Source organism: Ictalurus furcatus, chromosome 20, assembly GCF_023375685.1.
Source record: "Ictalurus furcatus strain D&B chromosome 20, Billie_1.0, whole genome shotgun sequence".
NCBI lineage: Eukaryota > Metazoa > Chordata > Actinopteri > Siluriformes > Ictaluridae > Ictalurus > Ictalurus furcatus.
This window is the reverse complement of record NC_071274.1, coordinates 5,463,110-5,482,844: the sequence shown is the minus strand read 5'-3', so window position 1 is coordinate 5,482,844 and position 19,735 is coordinate 5,463,110. Positions and strand designations below refer to the sequence as shown.

The 19,735-nt window shown below is 38.7% G+C and overlaps 2 protein-coding genes across 2 annotated transcripts; one reads left to right on the top strand and one right to left on the bottom strand.

Moving 5' to 3' along the window:
* The first annotated feature begins 2,246 nt into the window (after window positions 1-2,246).
* gfm1 (G elongation factor, mitochondrial 1) lies at window positions 2,247-17,035 on the top strand. Its single transcript, XM_053651268.1, has 18 exons — window positions 2,247-2,449; window positions 3,623-3,775; window positions 3,925-4,057; window positions 4,169-4,373; window positions 4,728-4,844; window positions 5,001-5,151; window positions 5,386-5,540; window positions 5,745-5,829; window positions 6,318-6,455; window positions 6,939-7,040; window positions 7,653-7,709; window positions 7,807-7,944; window positions 8,729-8,811; window positions 13,066-13,228; window positions 13,841-13,985; window positions 14,756-14,916; window positions 15,313-15,366; window positions 15,944-17,035. Exons 1-18 carry the CDS (start codon window positions 2,375-2,377, stop codon window positions 16,073-16,075), a joined length of 2,247 nt encoding a protein of 748 aa, XP_053507243.1. The 5' UTR covers window positions 2,247-2,374; the 3' UTR covers window positions 16,076-17,035.
* Window positions 9,483-16,754, bottom strand: lxn (latexin). Its single transcript, XM_053651271.1, has 7 exons — window positions 16,434-16,754; window positions 12,329-12,493; window positions 12,166-12,228; window positions 10,710-10,887; window positions 10,103-10,239; window positions 9,885-9,947; window positions 9,483-9,705 (listed from the first exon to the last, which is right to left on the bottom strand). The coding sequence occupies exons 1-7, from the start codon at window positions 16,752-16,754 to the stop codon at window positions 9,610-9,612; spliced, it is 1,023 nt and encodes a 340-aa protein (XP_053507246.1). The 3' UTR covers window positions 9,483-9,609.
* Window positions 17,036-19,735: the final 2,700 nt, after the last annotated feature.

The window sequence follows — 19,735 nt, the reverse complement described above, 5'->3', positions numbered from 1 at the left end:
GGTATAAATATGTGAAAGTGTGGAAACTCACTTAAGAGGTTGGACACTGTAGGTCTTTGAAAGTTGAAATGCAGCCATTTCTTTGACTGATGAGTCGCACTTCATCACATCAAAATAAAACAGCTTGGGTTTGTCACTGAGAAGTGAGAGATGTAATATGCATAATCATTTAATCAAGCCGTGTTATGTTTAGTGGCCTCTAGGCACTCCCTGAAAGTAAGGTGTTATGGCGCCATCTGCTGGTCTCAACACGTCTATGTCTAAGTTTATGCAACGTTGAATGCAATGCATTGTTTATAATACCAATAGAGCACCTTGAGTACTGAATATTGAATACTGAATACTTTCTAGATGCCCAGATACATATATATATATATATATATATATATATATATATATATATATATATATATATATATATATATATATATACACATATACAGACTCACACAAATTGGCAAGTGAATGCCAATATTAATTATAACGCTATCAACATTGGAGTAGGTTGGTAGATTCTGCCAGTTTCACAAAGCAGTATACAAATTAGGAAGGAATCATAAAAGCATTATATTTTGCAAAGAAATAACATTGAAAGGGTACTTAATGTGAAATGGAAAATTATCTGTTTGGTAACATTTAGCTATACATCTTCTCTGTCTGTGCTCCTCAATTCATGTAAAGATGAAAAATATCTGATACATGATTAATAGTACAATACATCCTTCTGTAATAACTATAAACTTAACTATTTGTAACGGAACCTTTCCTCTTAAGGCAAAGAAAGTTATTAAATGTGCATTAGGTAAATTGTGTCGTGTCCCCCCCCCCCCAATATTATCAACATTGGAGTAGGTTCAAGTAGTTAAGTAGATCAATTAGACATTAAACATTTGAATGGTTTCCCCCAGCAACTCAACCCTTAATTCCCCCAATGTTCCCAAAGCTCCACCCCCGGTATTTATGGCCCAAACACAAACAAGTAATCTGATTTTACTGGTAGGTCAACTTTTGAATTCTGAAGGAGTGCTTTTATTTTACAGGGAATTGCTGATGAAATTTAAAATACCTATCACACCCAAAGAATTCTCAATAATCCTTGACGCAATACCTTCAGGTGCTGTAATGCTTTTAAGAGATCAACATTCTAATTTGACTATAATTTATCTGTGATCGACCCCTTAAATACTTCTATAGGGAAGGTGTGCTTCTCAACCATTCCTAGGAAAAATAATAGAGCAATCCGAGCTTTATTTCAAGAAGAGGCTGTTACAGTCCCATATGTAATTTCTTATTGGAATGGATTTGTTGACAGTATCCCTTGGGAAGAGATATGGACTTAACCATTGAAAAACTTTTTGACAAACAAAGTCAAAGATGTAGTTTTCAAATTGTTACACAAAATTTTATCCAGATAAATGCTTTATTCAAAGAATCCAAAATGACATAGACACTCAGCGCTGTTTTTGTAACAACTCATCAGAGACAGTTCTTCATTTATTTTGGAGTCGTAATCACACTTCAAAATTATGAAGACCAGCATACAATCTAACTTTGATTTTACACATCAGCATGCGCTATTTGGTTTCCATAACTATGAAAGGAAAGACTATAATAGGTATTATGGAATAAACCTGTTGTTTTTGTTAGTGAAGTATCATATACTTCACTAACACGATACAGTGCAAGTTTAATAGTTCAAAACCCTGCATTTCTTCTTTTTTTTTTTTTGTAAATCAATTAAAACAATATTATAGTACCATATTATATTCTAAACATCCCAAAGCAAACAGAACTGTGCTTCTGATGGCATCTTACCACATTTATAAATGATCAATGTATCCCTTTGTCACCCCCCTGGCAACTGTTACAACTGAGATTGTGTTGTACTAATGATATGTTGTGCTATGTAAAGTTGTTGAATTATTCAATAAATAAAAACAAACAAACAAACAAACAAACAAAAACAAGTAATCTGTACCGGAAGTTATTTTTCCAAGTGGGTTTTCTCAACCACATAATACGTTAGTCCATTTGTCCAGAGGTCATCACATAAACCTTTGGGGGTTTTTTTAAATCATGTTTTACATATTTGGCAGGTTATTTGCACAAATAATAAATAAATAATAATAATAAAAAAAAGCTACTGCACCTTTAAAAAATTAGTACATAAGATTTTGCTGAACACTTCATCCACACCACTATGCGGCGCTGTGAAAATGTGTTTGTAAGTCTGCAACCAATCGCGTGGCTCGTCACCGGAAGTGGATTCACTGTGGCTCAGCCGGCGTGACTTTCAGCCTGACATCTCTACAGCTCATCACCGGGAATTGTACAGCTTCGTCCTCACACACACCCACCCGAAAAGACTCATAAAATGCGTCTGTTAAAAGCAGGCCTCGCTTTAAATCGTCTAAATCTACTAAATCCAGTAAATGTGAAAGTGAAACAGGTATGTGTTGATTTGCATGGGTTTAAAGCACAGGATTTACGGCTCAGTGAATGGTTACCTTACAAACATAATCTTAAACCAGTCAACATTTGTATTTAGTATTTATTCAAGCTCGTGTAAAATCACCGATCAGTTGATTTTCTGTCGTTGCTCTAAAGACACACGAGTTGCTGCTGTGTGACTCTCATTCCAGATATATAGGCAGTTACAGGAATATTATAGCAAGAAATCAACATTCCTACAATATTCCAATTACACCATGTGTCCCACCATGTGCCCTCAGTCAGCTCTGACATGTTTGGTGTCCAAAGTTCTGCACCTTCTGTAATGATGTGCTAGAGCTACTGTGCACCAGGCTGCTGTGGATAAGAAGTGATGGAAGTCTATCTCAAAATCTCTCATTTCCTCTCATAGATATCTGCTTTAAACCACATGCAGGTCTTCAGTGATGTTATACACATGTTTCATGCAGATGTGGTATAGAACTTGACGTGATTTACTGTAATCTATAAACATGAACAAAACATTTGTAGCTTTAGTTTAATTAGTTATCATTCTGAGATATTATTATTATATTTATTATTATTATTATTACTGTAAAAAACTTCCTTGACTTGTTAAAGTTAATGCAAAATATAAGAAGCAGACATGAGCCACCAAACATATCTTGGTTGATTGGCTGTATATATGTGTATATATATGTGTGTGCTCCTGCATGCAGCAGTAAATTGCATAGCAAAAACAGTGTCGTATTGTTGTTGTTCTCATCTAACAGGCATGTCTTGCTCAAATGAAAAAAGTAAATGTAATGCTAAATGTAAATGAATTTTGTCTTCTTCCAAAGCATTCTCCTAAATGTATAGATGGGTATACTTTATTGATCCCGTGAAGGAAATTGTTAGTTTTCGCATATCCCAGTACATGCAGGGACTTGAACCCCCAACCTTCTAATCAGTGACCCAGAGCCTTAACTGTTGAGCCACCACTGTCCTCAACATACTACCAACTACAAGGGCCATGCATAGCATAACAGAGTTTCCAAGCAGCATCTCAAAAGGGACGGGGAAGGTTCATGGGTGCTGAATTTTGCATTGTTGATCATCTACCTGTCATATGTTGGTAATAAGCCTTTTTCAAATGTTATGCCTTCCCGTCTTTGGCATTGTGTTTTAGGTGCTGATGAACATTTGCCGGCCATGTTCATCTGCAATCGTCCCAAATGAAAGGATCCGCAACATTGGCATCTCGGCACATATCGACTCTGGCAAGACAACACTAACAGAGCGTGTGCTTTACTACACTGGTAGAATAGCAGAGATGCATGAAGTAAGCACCATATTAACTTCGGTTGTCCTTTCCTTGTTGTAGCTAGTCGTTTATTAATGGCAAGACCAGTTATTTTGCAATTACAAAAGACACTTCAAATCCGACATTTAAAGCATAACACAGCTCGGTCGTCATTTGTCATGCTTTAGGTAAAGGGGAAAGATGGAGTCGGTGCTGTCATGGACTCTATGGAGTTGGAGAGACAGAGAGGGATCACCATCCAATCTGCCGCCACGTACACAATGTGGAATCAGCACAACATCAACATCATCGACACACCAGGTCGAGACCGACTAGGGCATGAAATGCAATTATAGAGCTACAAAAAAAGCTAAAAAAATATGGATCCATTGCATCACGTGTATCTTTTCCCTCCCCTTTTTCTTCCTGCAGGCCATGTAGACTTCACTATCGAGGTGGAGAGGGCGCTACGGGTTCTGGACGGGGCTGTGCTGGTCCTGTGTGCTGTCGGAGGAGTGCAGTGTCAGACCATGACCGTCAACAGGCAGATGAAGCGCTACAACGTGCCCTTCCTCACCTTCATCAACAAGCTGGACCGCATGGGAGCAAACCCCTATCGAGCAGTGAAGCAGCTCAGGTGAGCACGAACTGACTGGAGCAGTTCTACTAAGACATGTTACTATAGCTGTATGTCTCAGAGGCTGATACAAGGTTGATACTTTAGTATTCCTGTAATAGGTCAAAAGGAGATGTGTTAACACTGCTATACGCATCAGAGGCATATAGCAGTATTAACACGTCTCCCTTTTATTTACTAGCGTGAATTCAAAACTATTAGCCTTGTACGAATTTACTATTAGTTTACAGCCTCAGAGGTTGTTAACTTGGAGCAAGACTGTTGCCGTTGAGTAAACATATCCTTTAAAGCCAAAAAAACATTGTGCTTTTTGAGATCAGACTCCATGATCAGTGGGTTCTCATTCCTTTTCAGGACCAAACTGAATCATAATGCAGCATTTGTCAACATTCCCATCGGGCTGGAAGGAGACCTGCGAGGAATCATCGACCTCATTGAGGAACGCAGCATCTACTTTGAAGGTCCTTGTGGGTAAGGGTGCTATGATAGTCATATGAATTCAATCATCTCTGACCCATGAATAGGTAAACTAAATTGATTCACGTTGTCTTGGTGGGTCCTGTATCATGTAACAATTGTGCTGAATTCTGTGTCTATTTCTCCTGTCTGTGTCTGTCCTGCTCTTAGCCAGAACATTCGTTTTGATGAGATCCCAGTCGAGATGCGGGCGGAGGCAGCCGAGCGCAGACAAGAACTGGTGGAGTGTGTAGTCAATGCCGACGAAACTCTCGGAGAGATGTTTCTGGAAGAGAGAGTTCCCACTGTTGGAGACCTTAAGGTATGTCGGTTGCTCTCCAGTCATTGCCTTTCCATCTTGAAGTCCAAAATCAACTATGGGTTGTTTCACAAGCTGGCCACCCCTTTTTTTTTTTTTAAATATCTAATACAAAAAAACAAAACAAAGAAACAATACCTAGCACTGAAAAAAAGTACCCATGTTCCAATATTACTTTAATAATGTTACTGATCTTTCAGCGGTCATTGTTTGCTTGTATTTATTGTATTTCTTTAGGCGGCTGTACGCAGGGCCACTATCCAGCGCTCCTTCTCTCCAGTGCTGGTGGGCAGCGCTTTGAAAAACAAAGGTGTTCAGCCCCTGCTGAACGCTGTGCTTGATTACCTGCCTAACCCCAGTGAGGTCAACAACTATGCCATCCTCAACGAAGAGTGAGTCTAAACTCATTACTACTGTGTCCACTTCGCCATCTCTTAAACTACTCTGAACTAGGAACCAGCTTTTGAGGAATCTGTGAGGGGGGTAAACAGTTAAAGCTACTGTAAACAGCCACGTTGTAAATCTCCGTTGACTTTAATTGCTCTGTGAAGTACAATTTTTAAGCAAACGTGCTCAGTTCATTTATGTGTATACAGGGACTCGAGTAATAGCAATAAGATCCTGATGGATTCAACCAGAGATGACACAAAGCCTTTTGTGGGTTTGGCCTTCAAACTAGAGGTAAGACCTTATTAATTCTGTGTGTATAAACTTATGTATGTATAGTGTATATAATGAGTCTATATTGGTCACATATACAGTAGAGCATAGTGAAATTGTTTTCTTCGCATACCCCAGCCTGTCAGGAAGCTGGGGTCAAAGCGCAGGGTCAGCCATGATATGGCGCCCCTGGAGCAGAGAGGGTTAAGGGCCTTGCTCAAGGGCCCAACAGTGGCAGCTTGGCAGTGCTGGGGCTTGAACCCCCGACCTTCTGATCAGTAACCCAGAGCCTTAACCCTCAAGCCACCACTGCCCATATATAATTCTAGTATATAATTATAAGAAAGTTATTAGTAAGCAGAGTCGGAATTTCATCAAATCTAAACGGGCTACACACACACTGTCTAATGTTTCAACACAAATTGTGTGTGCCCTTCTAAATGTGAGATTTTAGACTTGTAGTTTTGTGCTCTCTTCTCCCACCTTCTGATTCTTGTGTGTGGTCATAGGCCGGGCGTTTTGGGCAGCTGACCTATGTGCGTGTGTATCAGGGTTGCCTGAAGAAGAGCGAGTACATTTACAACACACGCACAACCAAGAAGGTGCGTGTGCAGAGGCTGGTGCGCCTCCATGCAGACCAGATGGAGGTGAGAATGTGTCACTGCATGATAATCTGTAACGAAAAAATGTTTGGTTTGTTTGTTTTTTTTGTTAAAAATAATACACATTACATTACAAAGTGACCTTCCATAAGTACACATCACATATCAGCAAAACGTGTACGTTTTTAAATATCATGCACTTCTTAAAGAAATAAAGAAGAAGAATTTGAAGATCTGTGCAACTGATCACTGCACACAATATTCAAATGCATGTAGAGCAGAGTAAAAACGGGGCGCTGTGTGTTATAAAATGATGTGCATTTTGGTTTTTAAAAGTGTTGGAGTGTATTACATCACTGCATTATGGTTTGTGTCCTTTGTAATCCTGTGGGAGGACATTTTTTTTAAATCTGGGTTTTGTTTCAGAAGTTTTAAACATGCAGGAAATTAAGTCTCTGTAAATTGTGTATGCCCCTGAGAAACTTGTATATGTGTTTTTCTTTTATTTTTTTATTTTTTTATTCTAAGGACGTAGAGGAAGTGTATGCAGGTGACATCTGCGCCCTGTTCGGGATCGACTGTGCCAGCGGAGACACATTTACAGCTCGCACAAGCGCCAACCTCTCTCTGGTACACTATATACTCAATTAAACACTGTATGATGGCGTAAACTTAAAGATATTTAAATCTAATCACATTTATCTTAAAAATAGATGAGGAAGTGAATATGCGTGTTTGTATGTAATAATGGATGTTGTTTTCCAGGTGTTTAGGTTTGCTTGTGTAGGTAAAAGAAATTGCTTTCGTCTGCAGACTCAACTTATTGGTTCTAGTCAATAACAACAATATCTAACATTAGTCAGATGTCTAACTTTTAATTAAGCATGATTATGTTTCATTAATTGGGGAAGCCAAAAATCTGAATTTGAATGATGATATAGTACAAAATAAATGATGACATGCAATGAACTGCAATTAATACACAGGACCGTGTATGTAGACAGTACACACTAAATACACACAGCTACTGGATTAGCATCAGAATAAATAATATGGACATGTCATATTCGTTATGTAAAGCTAAGCAGAGCAGCTGTTCAAAACTTCCACAAGTCATGTCGTCTGTTAGATATTTCCGAAGCCTTTCTTTAGGGCATGCTGGATGTTTCCATATCCTATCTACTTGCTCAAATGCATACTGAATATGCACTTGACTTTTCTTTGTGTTTGTGTGTTGTGCAGGAGTCCATCCATATCCCTGAACCAGTCATCTCGATGGCTATAAAACCAGTCAATAAAGTAAGTGCTGCATTTAGGAGTTTACCTTTTACGCATACATAAAAATAAAACATGCAGCACATAAACACTTATCCACTATATCTTCTGGTCCCTTTAGAACGACATGGACAAGTTCTCCAAAGGCATCAACCGCTTCACCAGAGAGGACCCCACTTTCAGGGTGCATTTTGACACCGAGAGCAAGGAAACTATAATCTCAGGCATGGGGGAGTTGCACCTGGAGATCTACTCCCAGGTATTGCACTACTTCCACTTAATCAACTAAAGAGTTCTTATAAAATGGACTAAAATCTTTTCTAAGAGTGTTTGTGAGGTTCAGAATTTCCTAGGCATTTCTGTCTTTTAAAGACTTCAAACTTGTTAAGAATACTTGGTCATTAAGCCAGTGAGGTGAAGTCTTCTGAGTCATTTTTGACTTGGTGTTGTTCAGACATGTAGCTGCAATCTGATTAAAAACAATAAGTTTTATAATTGGATTCATGTCACATTTGTTGGTGTTTTCACATCTGGTTAGAATTGGATTTCTGAATACAAAAGCAAGTTTGATCAGTCAAATTGGATTTTGTGTGTGTGTTGTTTTTTCAACATTTGATGAACAACAAACTGTACAAAAACAGCTTGAAGGCAGGTCAAGGGAGGACATTACCTGGGATATTACCAAGAGTTGACCTAAATCCTTTTTCTGTTGAAATCCTTCTTATGCTTTAATTGCCATTGCCCACGCTGAACGTCTTCAGACCCGTTTCCTAATGACCCTGCTCCAATGTAAAACATAATGCATAATACAAAGCCAAATCTACATGTTAGTAGCCAAACAAATATCTTACTTCCATCTGTGCCTCACTACTTAGTGCATCAACATCTGCAATGATGCAATAGTCATTGACGGTCATGTGAGCGAATGGAACAGCAGTCCAAGCTAACAAATCAGATTTGGTCATTTCGTGGGTTTAAGAAATGAATAATATTTGTCTTGCTGTGGGGAAAAGTCAACGAAAAGGTTTTGATTTGTGTTGTAGAGAATGGAAAGGGAGTATAACTGCCAATGTGTGATGGGGAAACCTAAAGTGGCCTTCAGAGAGACGGTGACCAGCCCTGTGCCGTAAGTACCACACTGCTGATGGAACATTGGGCAATATTTCATGTTGCATGAACGCTTAAGATGAGTAGATTTGGCAGTTAATGTGAGGTTCAGTCTGTTGATGGAACACTTACCACATTTCCTTCATCCCCCCTCCCCCCCCCAACTGTTCACAGCAGTTGTTAGAAAAGCTTAAACCTATTTAAAATCATTAAATAAAAACAGCATGTTCTCAGTGAAACCATAGTTATAACCCAAAACAAGATTACTAGCCATTAGGCCAGATGTTGTACACCACATTACAAACCTGTTGTAAGTAATTGCACACAATTTCCAGCACCAGGCACAACTATATCACACACAGACTTCCCCTTGAATTCATGCTATTTCCCAGTAATCTTGTGTCTGTCTCTCACTCTTTTTTTAGTTTATAGATTAATACTTGCTTGAAAATAGCTAATGTTTTAAAGGGCTAGTTTTTCATTGATCATTACATTTTACATACATCATTTGTTATAAATACTAGCTACCACTTTCAACCCTTCGATTCAACCCATTTTTTTCCAAATCATTTTGGAGTGATTCAATAACAGTTGAACCGGTTCCTACGAACGACTGCCTTTTACAGTTCATCTGTTTTCTCATTACGATTTTGTGGAAAGTGTGTGTATATAGAATATCAAGAGTAGTAGTTGACGTAGCCTGCTTATTTATTTACTCAAAACATCAATCCAGTTATTATAGCTGTAGGTAAAATGTGGCAGCCATTTCAAGAAGCAACTTTACAGTAATGTTTTTATTATAGTATAGTTGAGGGTTTTAGTTGCAGCGGCATCGTGGCAGCAATTCACTTTCTACAACTTTTACACTCCTTGCTGGAGACCAGGTGATTAGCAGCTTCCAACGAATAATCTCCTGAGGGGAAAAAAATGTGAATAGAGTTCAGTACCGCTCAGCCTGCGATTAGCATTTGCCATTCTGAGTAAAATAAAAATGACTTTAGTTCAAGCGTAATGGCAATCGTGAATTACATCGATCAGTAAGATCAGTTAACTCCATAGTAACTATTCAGATTCATTGGTATTTGTTGTTACCTGGGAAATCATGTCATGAAGGAGAACCTCATACTCGAAATTTAGCTGGTCATCTTCACTCTTCTGGAATGTTTAACAAGGGGAAAGTAAGAATGACAAAGAAGTAAGAAAAAGTACCTGTCATATTCATAATTTCAATTGCTACTTAATTGCAAATTGTGCTTATTCAGTACCACATAACCCATGTGGAATTAACAATCTTAACATAATCTTCTCACCAGCTGTTTAATCTTGGACACTTGAGCCATGTTGTAGAGTGTCTTTTCATTGGACTCGTTAAGCATGATAAAGCTGGCGGCCAACCGTCCCAAGTGCCAGAAAGGGACCATATCAGGCTCCACGTGACCATAGCTGTCTGTAGAGAGACGATGATCAGTGTAACTTGGTAAACCTTTTTTTTCTTTTCTTTTCTTTTTTTCATGGTGCCAAAGGTACCACACACACACATGGGTGAATCTAGAAACAATGCACACAATCGCACTCAAATGTAATGGGGGGACACAAAAAAAACAACCCTTCCATATATAGTGTAATGTCTGATACCATTTACATCAAGTACAATGGAAAAACTCTTCCCCTCTTGAAACTCCTCCATTGTTTGTTACTGCTCTTTAACATGGTAACTTTAACACCACGTTTGAAATTGATGTCACTATCCCAAAACTTCCACAAAACCTCCATAAATACCATTATCTGATAGGAATCCCAAGCACTACACCAGGATACAGACTTTTTGGATTAGCACCACTGTACCACTTGCATACTCTGGTTTTAGAAATATGTCTCAGGTCTTGGTGTACATTGCAGAGCTGTATAAGACCATACCTGGTATGGAGCTTGCAGTTACAGCATTGCTATTGACACTGTATTGCTGGTAGAATGCCTGCTCCTTATCAGTGGTGTTAAGACGAGGTAGACCATCACAGGAGCACTGGACCTGAGGTGGACGCTGAGTCTCCCCTCTTGGGTAGAGCACCTCTGCCGAGCACTGGCCCTCTGAACTCTGCAGCATACCATACTTCCGTTCATTTAATTTACTCGCATTCGAAATTTCTAAGTACGTTCACAGCTAGGCATGTGCCAGTAATCAGTGGAAGTTACCTAGGTCATTGTGGTGCACTCACAACCTGTTCTGTTCAGAAGGCAGCACAAGAACAGCTCTTATCTACAGTACATTTTGTTTTGGTCTAAACTAAATAAGACCTAGTGAAGACTCACTTCTACTGAGAAATACATTTACAGACATGTTTGTATTGCCAGAAAATGTTCCCTTGGTTAAGTTTAGCATTAAAAAAAAATGCTTGTATTGTGTTGTATGTCACTTGCTAGCAATGTTAGTCTAACTAAAAGCTAAAATAAAACGATTACATATAATGATAAAATGTAGGTCAAGAACAAAATCATAATATAATTCAGTTTAATATTGGCTTTGTGAGCTAGTTTGTTTATAAATTGAGAACTAAAATGAGGGGTGTTTTCCTATTCACTGCAGTGTTGCCTACATGCTGCTATAGTTAAAGAATGATCATAAACTTTTTTTAAAAAATATATAAATATTCTTCTACCAAATACAGTAGGAATGACCGTATTAATACTCTTATTGTTGATGGTGGTTTCTGCCCTTGTAGTAGTAGTAGTGGGTTGTTCTACTACTACTACTACTATGTATCTCTGTGCTGTTGTTTTGTCCGTTTGTGTAGATAACAGCATATCCATTCGATTCTGACTTCCTAATGCATGACTTCCTTGCATAATGCTAAACTAGCAGCTGTAGCTTTTCATTACTTGTTCGCCCGCCGTCTTAGCTTTGCAGCTCCAGTACAAAAGTAAAGGAGCAGCAAACTCATCGGCCAATACGGTGCATTTTGGGTAAGGGGAACATTTTACAGCTTTAGTTTTTCAATTGTTACAGGCAGCTGACTAAGACAAAAAAGCACAATGAGAAACATCAAACAACTGATTAATTAGTGGGGTTAACACCAACACAGTGGTCTTCTAGATGAACCAATTAACGAGAAGTATAATGACTGATTGATTTATTCAGTTAGTAAAATAATGGATTGTAACAATCTTACCAGATCTGAACAATGAACCTTTTTGTACATGTTAATAACTTGTGGCACTGTGTTCATTCTATATACACAGTCTCATCTTCACATAGCAAATATTCACGGAGACTAAATAGGTCAAAGGTTAATCTAATCTGCCTACACACACTCACACACCAGCAAACTCAAACATGACCAAATAAGGTGTATAAAAGATATAAAACTGTACTCACCTCACCGACGATGTCCTTCACAGAGAATTCAAGGATGTACTTCATCCCTGATTCACCCATGTCCTGTCAGTGGGAGATAAATCCACAGGTTACCCTAGCACAAACATTGGTTATTTTACCTGTTCTTAGTGTAGAAAAGTGAAGAAATTTGGTCTTGGTTTACCTCTGCTCTTGCCTTGTGGACTTGGGTCACAGTATACAGCCTGAATGGTGAGCCATGGACGGTGTTGATGTAGTGTTGGATGGCCTGGCCCGCCCGTGATGCTTCATAAAATTTAGGATTCAGTTCTCTTGAAGTCATGTTTAGCTCGACCTGATCCTCACTGTCCTGAGAAACGATAAAATTCACAAGAGAAAGGGTGCGGTTGCTCAGCTTGTGGACTTTGGCCCTGGTTTTTCAGATCATGTTGCTTTTGAGTAAAGACTAGTACTAGGTAAACAAAAGAAGCAGAAGATTCTAGTGGTGCTCGTACACACTGTTTAACTTGCTCAGTTGTGCTCAAGTTGCTGTTGCACTCCTGTGGAATGCCCTTCCTACTTCCTGTCTTTGCTAACTGTCCCGCCTTCTCTTAAAGAGACGGCATGCCTAGCTTCTGTGTTAACGTTTGCATTTTTATTTTTAAACAAATTAGTTTCATCATATATCCACACCTTATACTGTATTATCTTTTATAATATTGTCTAAATATTTTCATCATTATATCAGCATTGCACATTTCATTTTGTGTTCATATACAATATATAGCAGTTGTGTAAAAATGATCTTAATTTGATATTAAATAAGTGTTTCAGACAAACATTAAATTGAATGTGCTCATATACCCTGCATGACTACATGGAGTTTTACTTTGATCAGAGTGTGGAGAAAAGTTCTGTACTGTTCTGCTTCCTGGTTTCTAGATTTGACTTCACTCACAAGAAGCAGTCTGGAGGGTCTGGGCAGTACGGTAAAGTGGTGGGAGTACTGGAACCTTTGGATGCAGAAAATTACACCAAGGTTGAATTTGAAGACCAGACCATTGGCACCAACATACCCAAACAGTTTGTGCCTGCTGTTGAAAAGGCAAGTTTCCTCATTTGGGATCTGTCCGTTTACTTGCACAACACTTGTGAACGGTTATCCAGATCATCTTCCTGTTTCTTAATTTGAAGAAGAAACACTTTCCAAAGCTTGTAGTGGTGTTAATGAACAGTATTAACTCCTCCTGAAGCTGAATGTTGATAAATCTCAAAGTGCACCATGTCTTTGATTGAGCAAAATGGCACATTGTGTGAAACACCCAGGCCTACAAACACACCATATGTTTGACATTTAGAGTAGGTAGACAAGACCGAGTCCTATTTATGAGTGGTTCTCTGGAGACATAGTACTGCTTATAGTACTGTGACTGAGCTTCAGTATACTGTACAAGGGGCTAGATGTTTCAGTACTGCAGAGCCTCTGAATAGGATTAGGCTTCATTGATCACCAACTCTAATTAGAATTACAAGCACACCTTTCTAATCCCCTTGAAGTTGCTCAAGGATAGAAAGCGACCAAGAATTATGAACAAATCCTTGTCCTTATTCTCGACTCTTTGTTCCCACAGTCTTTGTGCAGCCATTCTTCTCTCTCTCTCTCTCTCCTGCCCTCACTCTTCAGCTCTAACTTTTTCTTACTTTCTGTTCCCTGTAGGGTTTCAAGGAGGCATGTGAGAAGGGGCCTCTGACAAGCCATAAGGTATCTGGTGTGCGATTTGTATTGGACGACGGAGCGCATCACATGGTGGACTCGAATGAGATCTCGTTTATCCGAGCTGGAGAGGGCGCTATGAAACAGGGTCAGTGTGTAGCTCCACTCTACACCCTTTATGCCAACGAGCTTCTATAAGCAAACGACTTTAGGTTGACTTAGTGTCTGACTAATGAATGGATTGGCATGGACAGGCTACAGGAAATCACACTGGTAAGAAAAAAAATCATGAGATGGTCACAAGAGACAGTGGCTCAGTGTACAACCAGCATATTTGTGTTTTTTTTCTGGATTTATTCTGGACATATTAGAGTATCATAGCCATACAAACACTTATGATAACTTTTGCATGAGCAAACATACTCTCAATTTCTATATGCTGTGAATAATATTCAAAATCACAATCTACAACAATCAGAACATATGGTTCATAGGGAATGGGAAGTGAGAGTTCTTTACTTGTTCTTTACTCATGCAAAGACATGGAAAAAAAAAAACAACAGCACTATGGATAAGGTTGCATTCTGATTTAATATGTATAGATTGAAACCCTGAAGCATATCTGTTCCACAAGATCCCAGTAAGATGAGAACCAACAACACTTCAGGAAACACTTTTGGTGTGAAAGTGAGAGGAAAAAACGATGAGTGAGAGAACATGATAGCTAAGATTGATTACTTTTATTCTGGAAATCTCTAAGATCTTTACTTTGTACTGTTTTATTTCAAGCCCAATTGATTTTTCTTTAGTATAAAACCCATAATGAACAAACACTTATAGACTGTAAGATTTTAATGCATTTCTGAAAGTGTCCGTTTTCTCTGAATTCTGATGCACTCTTTCGTCTTCTTTAAATAGCAATGGAAAATGCTAATGTGGTGATTCTTGAGCCCATTATGTCGGTGGAGATCGTTGCACCCAACGAATTCCAGGGAACCGTCATCGCCGGGGTCAACCGTCGTCATGGCGTCATCACTGGCCAAGACGGGTCTGAGGGTTACTTCACCCTGTACGCTGATGTAAGTACATACTCGGCAAAATGTCTCTTCACTCTGCTTACATCAGTGTAATATAGCGAAATGTACGTATACTGTATATATACTTTTTTTTTTGGATACACTAAGTAAGTATGTTCACACACACTGGAACATTCAGGAGGAGCGTCAAGTAAAAGCAGAAATAAAGTTCTACATGATCATCATCTGAACAAATTCAGTACTGAGAAACTTTCTGTGGAGGTTTATTGAATTCAGAGAGCACTGTTTTAAGATGAATGATTTAACGTGTTTATAATGCTAGGATTTTTAAGGACTGATGAATCTGATCTAATCTGATTTAGGTTATTCAGTTCTATTACACAGAAATATACAGCTGTGCCTTAAATCCTAACCTTCCTATGGGTGTGTCTCTTCCAGATTCCGCTCAACGACATGTTTGGTTATTCCACTGAGTTGCGTTCGTGCACTGAGGTATTTAAAAGCTATTTACTTTTTTTAACTGTAAAAAAACAAACAAAAAAAAACAACATTGATTTAAAACCTGTTTATAGCCGAAGAATAAATTGCACAGAAACTGCACAGCACACCTTTTTAAAGTTTATAGTAAGTTTAACAAATAGCTCCGATAGAAAATTTATTTATTTATTTATTTATTTAAGTGTACTCAATCTCTGATTGTGTTCTAAGGGCAGTCCGAATTCTCTGCCAGCATTTTTATAATTCCTGCACGTTGTGACAGGTTTATGAAAAAAACAACAACATGAAAACATGTTTTTGCCACCACTCGATCAGTCTGGCCTCAATAATGTTTAGTGCTTTGTATGCACGGTTTATGTTGACATCAAAAGTTAATTTCTCTGATTGTCCAACCCCAAGCTGTTAGTTTAACAATGATGGATACAGCAAAAATCCCATTTAAATACAGGCTCGAATTGTATAGTGTATGCCCAGAATTATGCAGAACTAAGCACCATTTAGGCTTTTTTGTTGGAACACTTGTTTTGTATAATATCTGGGTAGTAATTCAAGCATTTTATTTCTTCCATAGGGGAAAGGAGAGTACACTATGGAGTACAGCAGATACCAGCCTTGCCTGCCTTCTGTTCAAGAGGACCTTGTTAATAAGCACCTGGAGGCAACAGGACAGTTGCCTGCAAAGAAGGGCAAATGGAAGAATTGAGCAACATGCCCATACTTACACACACAAATCCCCTTCATTAGTTGGTCATTTAAGTAATTTATACATATACAATTTTAATTAAATGTTCCGCAGAGCCATGCATTTATGGACATTGTCTGGACTCGGAAGATGGCTTTGAGGATGTATAGTAGATCATTTTGTACCGTGTACAATATAAGGAGTTACTTGAGTATAATTGGGAAAAAAAACTACTGTGTATCTGTGTTCTTTGATACCATTTACACACCATTTATAAAGAGTTTGGGGTCCTGGTTTTCCAGTTATAGAATGACATTACATGTTGCGCATTTAACTATTTAGCCCATACACGCGAAGTATCTCATGAAGCAACACTTACCTTAGTTGGTGATGGACTGTTAAGAAACGGTGGAAACACACAGCTGGAAGGACAGTCCACCTCAATTTGCGAGCCTGTATCTGGAGTCCTAGTCATTGGGCTGCTGTAAATCACTGGACAGTGCCAAACGAGTGAGAGAGGAACCAGACAAACCAAGCAGGACCAATTCATGTTAAACGAAAAACAAGGTAGGCTTAGGAAAGCTCTGAAGAATGGAGTCTGAAATAAAAAATAAGAAGAAACTCTCAGAAGAGGTGCAGTTTTTGAAGTGAAGTGAGGGAGCTGCACAGGAATGTACACAAAGGCAGGCGGGATTAACATCTCAAGAGCATGCTCACTTGTGTGCCCTCATTCTTCACTTGGAATCTGTCTTTGTGCGCAAAAAAAAGGGAGAGAAAAAAAAAAGGATTCCTCCCTCACACAGAACAGCTGAATACACTTTAAGGTTTAGATGATGGGAAAATGTGGCTGAGTGTAAAGCAATAGCATAGATCTGATTATGTACTATAATGGGTCAAGTATTTTATCTGAAGTCTGTGTTTTTGCTAAGTGAAAAATAACTTCCCTTTATAGAATATTTCAATAAATGTATATGCAAGGCACTGTATACTTACTTAAGCTCACTAGCAGTGAATTGGTTATAGTCATTCTGCGCATTACTGCCTGTAAACATGCGCTCTGTTGCCTTCATTTGTCTTACTGATAAGCAAGATAAATATTGTCTAATCCTTGAATTTCGTGTCTGCACGTGAGAGAGTGAAGTAGGGAGAGGCAAAGCAAATGCAGCTGTTGTCCTCCTAGGGTTTGTTTACATGTTCTAATCTGGAATGTTCACTGATTGCACGCACGGAGACCACTGGTGCACATAACCACAGCTGAATGTTTTCATCATAAATTCATGAACTCTTGTAACTCTATCCACCAAGATTTTCATGCTATACCAGTATATATGAATAATCACATCCTAAAACACTATTTTCAAGGGAAGCACATCCATAAAAACATGCTAAAAGATTATAAAACTATACAAAAATAAACATACCAGGTAAGATGGCTGTATTTCTATTGTAATGTTAGCGATACAAATACAAATCAAGGGAAAATGCTCACTCCCACTTTCATTATGTAGGCTAGTTATAAATACATATACAATTTTGACACATGGGTAGCATTATGGACCCTGTTCACTTCCAAATTGATCAACTCCAGTTATTATCACTCATAATAGATTAAGTCCTTAACCTGGGGCAGGGTGTGCTAGTTCGAGTAGGGTTTAAGGTGAAACTACATAAGCATTTAATCAATGTGCCATGGGACTTAGGTGGAATGATACCCTATTCATAGTTGTAGCCTGCATTTTCTCCAAGAAAATGGAAATTACTTAGGAAATCACATTAAAATGAGATGCTTGGGGAAAAAAAAAAGTCATGAGCCAAATAAATGAGCTCTTTTGACGGACACCTCTGAGATGGGGTTCTGGAGAAGTCGCAAACCTGCAGCATCTTGAGCCTGATTTACTGCCACCTTACTGATTAATGTAATCATGAAATATGATCTCCAGGAAAGGGCCGTGCACTAGGCCGGAAATTAATGAGCTACACCTTCATTTACAATGGCTGCCTGGGCCACAGGAGGGGAAAACCTGTTTGTTGAGTGCAGATTAAATTCTCTGACAGATTACCAGGCCTGAGTGAATTATTTGCGATACTAAATGACATTTGTGGTAATTACAAAGTCCTGGTGCCTGCACTTCTCCCAGACCTTCATGTACTATTCCACTCAGACACATTAATGTGGTTAATAGTGAATACAGGCTAGAAGGAGCTGGAGGATATTAGCATAATACTATACCTACCTGTTTTATTCCATCCATCCATTCATTTTCTGTACCGGTTATCCTTACTGGGTCGCGGGGAACCTGGAGTCTATCCCAGGAGGCATGGGACACAAGGTGGGGGATACTCTGGACAGGGTGCCAATCCATTGCAGAGCACAATCACACACACATTCATACACTCAACACTGAGTGTAGGAATTCAAACCTTCAACCCTGGAGGTGTAAGGCAAACACGCTGACCACTTAGCCATCGTGCCTGTGTTTTATTATTTATGTCTATTCAATTTGTATGCATTTTGATCTACAGTAATTAACAGGTGAAAGAATACACTACAAAGTGTGAAGCTCCAGAGACTATCAGTAGTCCTGTAGTCAGAAAGTGATGAAGGGCCAGAAAATGACTACCACTCATTGTGCATGGAAAAAGATGAGCTACTGTATAGTCTCTAACAGTTCACCTACAAAGCTGACTAATAAGGTAGGTGTACAGTTTAAAAATAAATGCTGCTGGGGATGATCCAGTCTTACCAGCAAACCACCCACTACCATTTTAGTGGTACTACCAAGAAGAGTCCCTAACCAAATAACAACTGGTTGGTGGTGGTCTTATTGTGGTAGTGAGGTCTGCATAGCAACAGCCGGCCAGGTTACTGACAGTAACTGTATGATGCACCATTTTGCCAAATGTACATGAACACCTAACCAATCACATCCATGTGTGCTTGGTGAATATCCCATTATAGATTTAGTCCTCCTTTACCTTTATTGTAACCTAAACTCTTATGGGAAGGCTTTGGGGATTTGTGCTCATTCAGCCATAAGAACAGTAGTGAGGTAGGGCGCAGGGGCCTGGGTCAGGCAAGACATATCTTTGTGGCAACAGATTGGTGAAGGTTCACATATGGGTGTGATGGTCAGGTGTCCACATACTTTTGTCCATATAGTGTACCTACAAAGTGCACGTACTGTATATGGTAGGTTTGCTTGGTAAATGCCCAGTGTAATGAACAGTTACAGAACCACTGGGGTGGTTAAGGTGGGATGCAGGGTAAATGTGACATGATCCTAGCAAAGCAAGATATGATGCCAGATGATCTAAATGTTCAACTGACCTGTTGCATATTTTGCCTATGCTCCAATACAGTATATCATTTCATAGTTGTGTTAGAATTGGCATATTTTCAGCATTTCTTTTTAAAACATTAAAAACGTAAAACCATTTTTTAACATGTTCTATACTACATACAAATCCAATTCCACACTACTGACAGTTTATTAAAGTAATCACTTTTGTAATCTCACATTTATAAATGAGGTTTTATAACATAAATAAATTTAATGTTATAGTGTCTTGTCAAATAGTCATAGGGCCATAATTCATAATTAAGATGACTAGCTAACGAGTAAATAGCAAAGCAAACTTTCACTGCCCAGATAATGTCAGTTTTATCTCTAGTAAACAAAT

Coding starts and splice junctions, on each gene's coding strand:
- lxn (XM_053651271.1), bottom strand. CDS start 16,754: ATGTTAATCCCGCCTGCCTTTGTGTACATTCCTGTGCAGCTCCCTCAC. Junction 12,229..12,328: donor TCCACAAGGCAAGAGCAGAG/GTAAACCAAGAC, acceptor TCCCACTGACAG/GACATGGGTGAATCAGGGAT. Junction 10,240..10,709: donor AACTGCAAGCTCCATACCAG/GTATGGTCTTAT, acceptor GTCTCTCTACAG/ACAGCTATGGTCACGTGGAG.
- gfm1 (XM_053651268.1), top strand. CDS start 2,375: ATGCGTCTGTTAAAAGCAGGCCTCGCTTTAAATCGTCTAAATCTACTA. Junction 3,776..3,924: donor GAATAGCAGAGATGCATGAA/GTAAGCACCATA, acceptor GTCATGCTTTAG/GTAAAGGGGAAAGATGGAGT. Junction 14,917..15,312: donor ACTTCACCCTGTACGCTGAT/GTAAGTACATAC, acceptor TGTCTCTTCCAG/ATTCCGCTCAACGACATGTT.